This window comes from Elephas maximus, chromosome 5 (assembly GCF_024166365.1).
Source record: "Elephas maximus indicus isolate mEleMax1 chromosome 5, mEleMax1 primary haplotype, whole genome shotgun sequence".
NCBI classification, from domain to species: domain Eukaryota; kingdom Metazoa; phylum Chordata; class Mammalia; order Proboscidea; family Elephantidae; genus Elephas; species Elephas maximus.
The window spans coordinates 10,529,317-10,535,902 of NC_064823.1; the positions used below are offsets into that span (position 1 = coordinate 10,529,317).

Here is a 6,586-nt window from a genome sequence, read left to right on the forward strand (position 1 = left end):
TAAGAGTTTCTAAGAGGGAAATGCAAACTTTCAGAGGGAATTAGGGAAAGCTTCTATTTGTAAAGTTCAGTTAAACTGATTTCTGAGCAACACATTCTTTTAAAGTTGGCCCTGACAAGGAGAGTGTGTCTTGGAGTTTAGTAAGGGGAACCAAGCAGCAGTTGAACCTGGAACATGGAAAGAATCCTACAGAACTTTGTAGAGCAAGGTGAGGATGTGGGGCCTTACCCAAGAGTCACAGGAGGTCTTTGGAGGGTTTTAAGCAGAGAAAGTGATAGGTCCAGAGCCACAACCGGGAACAGCTCCTCCGGTCAGCCCCGAGCAAAGCCCTGCGGGAGGGTGGGTTTTAACCCGGCCACTCCCCTGGGCTTCCTTTTCTCCACCCAAGTCACCGCCTCCCGCTTCTGGGCTAAGCTGTCCGAGGGGAGGAGGGGGAACGTGTGCGGGGGCGGGGGGAAGAAGAACATTTTGAAAAAATATTGAAAAGAAAACATTCCACTTGGCAGCCAGCGCGCGGGAAGTCGAGCGCGCGAGTTCCGGGTTTCCCGCCTCCCGCCCGCTCGCCCCGGCCGGCCGCAGCGCGGGTGAGCCCCCAGCCCCTGCGCCGCCCCGGCTCGGCCGCGTCCGTCCCTCCGGCCGCCGCTCGGTCCGTCCGCCTCCCCCCGCCCCGCGCGTCCTTCTCCGGTGTCCCGCGCGGGTCTGCCGCTCGGAGGCTCTCCGGCGCTCAGGGGGCCCGCCGCCCGCATTGCTCCCGGGCCGCGCCGGAGCGGCGGCGCCTGCGACTGCGACGCGGCGGGATCGGGCCTCGCCGTGCCCTGGGGCGGGTCGCCCTGCTCCGGCCCCCGGCCGCCGCGGCGGACACCACTTGTGGAGTCCTTCCCCCGGCGGCTGAGCTGAAACTGTAAACCAGCCGCAGTGAGGCCTATTTTTACTCGGAAAGTAGCGTCCGGGGCGTCCGTGGAGAAAGCGCCGACTGAGAGCCACCCCGCCACTTGAAGATTCCTCGACAAATTGGCGGGTTAGGAACTTCTTTTCCTAATATCCTTTCACTGAGATTTCAAAGTTCCATTGCCAACTTCCAGGGCGGGCTGAATTGGTTACAGTCGTGCTTATCGATGAGAGTATTGCCTGAGCCTGGGGGAGCTGTACCCGAGCCCCACTGCTCTGCCTCGAAGCTGTGATTTCGAGGCCACCAAACCCGGTCCGGCCTGAGCTTTGGCCAGGCCAGCTCCTGCAGGAATAGCTCCTGGAACTACTGGTGACAGGTTCACGCTGGTGAGGGCCAGGGAGATGAATGTAGCAGCCAAGTACCGCATGGCCTCTCTGTATGTGGGTGACCTACACGCAGATGTCACGGAGGACCTGTTGTTTAAGAAGTTCAGCACCGTGGGGCCGGTGTTGTCCATCCGCATTTGCAGGGACCTGGTCACGCGCCGCTCCCTGGGCTACGCCTATGTGAACTTCCTGCACCTGGCTGATGCCCAGAAAGCCCTGGACACCATGAACTTTGACGTGATAAAAGGCAAATCCATCCGTCTCATGTGGTCTCAACGTGATGCCTACTTAAGAAAATCTGGAATTGGGAATGTGTTCATCAAGAATCTGGACAAATCCATTGACAATAAAACCCTTTATGAACATTTTTCAACTTTTGGGAAGATTCTATCCTCCAAGGTGATGAGTGATGATCAAGGCTCCAAGGGCTATGCATTTGTGCACTTTCAGAACCAGAGTGCTGCAGACAGGGCCATTGAAGAGATGAATGGGACCCTGCTCAAGAACTGCAGAGTGTTTGTTAGCCGATTCAAAAGCCGCAAAGATCGAGAATCTGAGCTCAAAAACAAAGCCAGTGAATTCACCAATGTTTACATCAAAAACTTTGGAGATGACATGGATGATACGAGACTGAAGGAAGTTTTCAGCAAATATGGTACAACTCTGAGTGTTAAGGTGATGACAGATTCCAGTGGCAAATCCAAAGGCTTTGGCTTTGTGAGTTTTGCTAGCCATGAGGCTGCCAAAAATGCTGTGGAAGAAATGAACGGCAAGGACATAAATGGGCAGCTGATATTTGTAGGCCGAGCCCAAAAGAAGATAGAGCGACAGGCTGAGTTAAAGCAAATGTTTGAGCAGCTGAGACAAGAAAGATTTCGCCGGTGCCGGGGAGCGAAGCTCTATATTAAGAACCTTGATGACACCATTGATGATGAAAAACTACGGAAGGAATTTGCTTCATTTGGATCAATTAGCAGAGTTAAGGTAATGCAGGAAGAAGGCCGAAGTAAAGGGTTTGGCTTGATCTGCTTCTCCTCTCATGAGGAAGCTATTAAAGCAATGACTGAGATGAATGGCCGCATCTTGGGCTCCAAGCCTCTCAACATAGCCCTAGCGCAGAGGAATGAAGAAAGAAAAACATGCTTTGACAACCAGTAGTTGGAAGAGGCGGGGGAATGACAGTCATCCCTGCCTAAATTGTCCTTAGTAAATTTCAGACCCTGTGTGTTGGCAACTTAGTTTAGTAAACTTTGTGATAAAAAACAGGTGCGGATTAAATCAGTAAACACAGTATACAGCGGTTTAGAGTAAACAAGGTAGCTTGGGCTTGATTGTTTTATTTACTAATCCATAGTGTACTATTTTACCTGGAAAGAAAACAGTAAAATAAAACGTTGCCGTGGAATTCATAGCGACCTTATAGGACAGAACAGAACTGCCCGCGCAGGGTTTCCAAGGAGCAGCTGGTGGATTTGAACTGCTGCCGTTTTGGTTAGCAGCTGAGCTCTTAACTACTGCACCACCAGGTGAAACTGTGCACCACAGATTAATAAGTAAACACAGTTAAGCTCCTGCATACACAAAGCCGTGTGTGTGTGTGTGTGTGTGCGTGTGTTTAAAAATAAATGAATCTTAGAAGTTTGGTTCTAATTGCAAAATTGTATTTTTTTTCTTATTTTTATGTAGTAGTCATAGCAATAAGTATAATTAGACATATTTTTATTACATTTTGAACTAACAGAAGTGAGGTAATTGAGTTTATTGCATGTTTTCTTTATTTTAATAATATTGCTAGCTTTAATTTCTTCTATGAAAATAGTTCTTATGTCTCAAAATAGTCTCAAAATAGTTCTTATGTCTGAGGATTCCAAAGAAATGTATTGTTACAAACACGTTTTCTAATTTATCATCTGACTTTTTTTAGAAATCAGAAGTTAAAAATTAGACATGGTACAAATTGAATTAAAGATCTAATTTAATTTTTAATTAATGGGTAAAGTACTAGGAAAGGTAGAATTTCTTATAATTTTGTTATCATGCCATGAGTTTTTCCAATAATGACTAGAATGGAGATGATGGAGGTTTTTAATGTTGACTGCATACCTGATAGATAGGATATTTTGATATTCTTTCCATTGGTTGCCTGTGATTCAGGTCTTTGCTAGTCATCTAAATTGCGACTTGCAGAGTAAATCCTTGATGCGTTTTAAACCTGCATCAACTCAGGTGACCAAAAGATGGCCTGGCCTTATTTCTCTTCATGCATAGACAGCTTGATAGTGTGCCTTAAGTTTTTATCAAATACCAATATTGTAAATTTGGCCATATTATGTCTGGTTGAAAAACACTGTGTTTTGTAATCTGTATTTTATGTTGTTCCATGTAATAATATTCTCTCAGGGGTCAGAGAAGTGTAAAAGTTTATTTTTATGAACTCATGTTTCCTTTTATTAGACTGTGAGATCTATGTAACCCTTTAAAACTCACTTTTAACCTTGATTTAAACAGAAGCTCACTCATCGCTTTTCTGATACAATTATACCACATAGCCTGTTTTTGAACCTAATTTTTATCCTCATTTAGTTTCATTCCCAGACCTCTCCTCCCTTCTTGCCTTTTAGCCATATTACTCAGCTCCTTTTTATATTTGTTTTAAGGATTTTATTATGTTGACTTGTAATGTGTGCCACTTCAGATCCATTTGGAAATAGAAGAATAATGTTTTTACATTTTAATAATTACTTTAAAGTTTCCAATTCACTTATACCAAAGGTGCCTAGAAAATTTTTTTTGTTTCGTTTGTTTTTGGCTCTGCTTCTGTTTTTTGCTTCTATTCCTTATAAGGCAGTCCCTGGATTACATGCAAGTTCCATTCCTAAATCTGTCTTTAAGTCAAATTTGTATGCAAGTCGGAACAGTTATGTATGGTTCCTATTTAACATCAGTTAGTTAAATGTTTGTCTTAGTATATAGTGTACCTTTCTACATATAAAAAACATTAAAGAAACACTTCCAAATACACTAAGACGTCTTTAACATAATAACACAGTAATTATAATAATGTTTGATGTGTGTCACAAAGTAGTGCCTGTTTGTCATTGCGAACCATTGTACGAACCTCTGATTTTTAATATAATAGGCTTTAATTGGGGTTGGTTGGTAACTGGTATGTATTGTACGTAAGTCGGACATTCATAACCCAGGGACTGCTTCTATTACTAGAACGGAAGAAATTTAAAATATTTTTCTATGGCAATACTTTATGCAAAAATGAATAAAATGTACTTCTGTTTATTTGTAAGTGTCTCTTCATCATCACGGTGGCTAAGAGCTATGGCTGCAAATCAAAATGTCGGCAGTTGGAATCCACTAGCCGCACTTAGAAACCCTACGGGGCAATTCTGCTCTGTCCTATAGGGTCGCTACGAGTCGGAATTGACTGGACGGCAACAGGTTCAGTTTTGGTTTTATTCATCATCACACAGTTTCAAAATTAAAATTTCTCTTAGACAATGAAAAAATTACTGAGAATCATGTAATACTTTTGTGCAGACAGATGTTACAATGTGTTAGATGTTCCCCCAGTTTTTTTCTACTTATGAAAACGTAGATGATTTAACAAAGAAGAGAATCGTTGTAAATTGTGTAATGGCTTTCTTAATTTGACAGTATGCTGTGGTCAACTTGTGTGCTCACAAAACAATTATTTACATCATAATTTTAGTGACTTTTACATTTTGCTCGGTGATGGTACCACAGTGTAACTAAGCTCCTATTAATAAGCATATAGGTTGCTCCTTTTTTTTTGTTCTTTCTTGGATTGCTCTGGGATGAGCATATTTGCAAGTGCATGTGTATGGATGTGTCCAATAATTTTCTTAAGAAAAAGTGTAGAAGTGGAGTTAATAGTTACAGAGAAAGCAATTTTTAAAATAACTGATGAACATTGCCCAAATGTCCAGAAAATTTGTGCCACTTACACTTCCATTGTCAATATAGAGAACGGCTATTTCCATATACTCCAAAGAAAATGAGGTTTCATTTTTCTGTTTATGTTGGCAAATTTGATATGCTATATAAAATAACATATATCACAATTATTTTATTTAAATTTTTTTATTACTACAAATGTTAAACATTTCTTATATCTAGTGGCCATTTGTATTTTTACATTTGTGAGTTAATGTTTCATGATTTGAGTATAATTTTCTTTTGGGATTATTTTTATTTGTGAATATGGAAGATTTCTTTACGTAGTAAGGATAAAGCTTTAGACTTTTTTCTTCCCAATATTCTCTGTTTGTTATAGTTTAAGAATCATTCCAAAGTTTAAAATTTTTAAACTCTAAATTTTTAATCTTTTACTGATATGGCTTTGATGTTATGCTTCAAAACACTTTGGAAACATCATACATAAAATTAATCTATATTGTTTTCTATTAATTTTAGAGTTTCATATTCTCAATACTGTCTACAAAACTTTTGTCTATAAAGTTTCTTATCTAGAGCCAATAGTTAATCTTAAAATGGCATACTTTTCAATCTTTAGTGCCATGTTTTGGTGAATACTTACCTATCATAAGAATTTATATGCAACTTGTATGCCAAATCTAATTCATTGGCTCTCTGACTTTGTTGATCAGTATTTATCTCAAAAGCAGAGTGTTATTAAAAAAGGGTACCAGACAACAGAATTGGGAACGTGATAGGTGTGTCATGGTTTGACGTCTCATTCTGAATAATCCAGTCCACCAAAATATTCAAATATTATAATACATAGGGTATTAAGATAATGAGAACTTAGTTCTCCTCTCTTATATGCACAGGAATTAACATGCTATCAGATATCTGGAATCCCTTGGTGGTGCAAATATTTAAATGTTTCAACTGCTATTAGTTGTCTGGATAAATTGTGGCTATAGCTTCTTGACACACACTAATCAACCCTCTGTGTTGAAATAGCTTGTTTTCAATATTTAGGTAAGAAAAGTCAGCTTATAAAAATATATGGTCCTGTGGATATCATTGATTAATTTATTTGAATTTTACTCATTGAGATCTTTGTGTGTGTATATGTGTGTACGATATCAAGTCATTGTAGTGGCAGTAGAATGGCCCAGGGAAACAGCTGAAGTTCATTCTGTTAAGAAAATTAAGGCTTCCATGCCCAAGTGCCTTGAAAAATAAGTAGAACTTTTACATTTCTGATGTACATTCCAGTAAAAACTAACTTACATAGAGTAACCCTGTCCCACTGTTTCCACGCTCCATCTCCACACACATTGCCAAAACTGTTGTATAAATGCGTGCT

General features: G+C 40.6%; 1 protein-coding gene across 1 annotated transcript; it reads left to right on the top strand.

Moving 5' to 3' along the window:
* The first annotated feature begins 502 nt into the window (after positions 1 to 502).
* PABPC4L (poly(A) binding protein cytoplasmic 4 like) lies at positions 503 to 5,424 on the top strand. The gene has a single exon (XM_049885279.1). The coding sequence runs from the start codon at positions 1,291 to 1,293 to the stop codon at positions 2,431 to 2,433; it is 1,143 nt and encodes a 380-aa protein (XP_049741236.1). The 5' UTR covers positions 503 to 1,290; the 3' UTR covers positions 2,434 to 5,424.
* Positions 5,425 to 6,586: the final 1,162 nt, after the last annotated feature.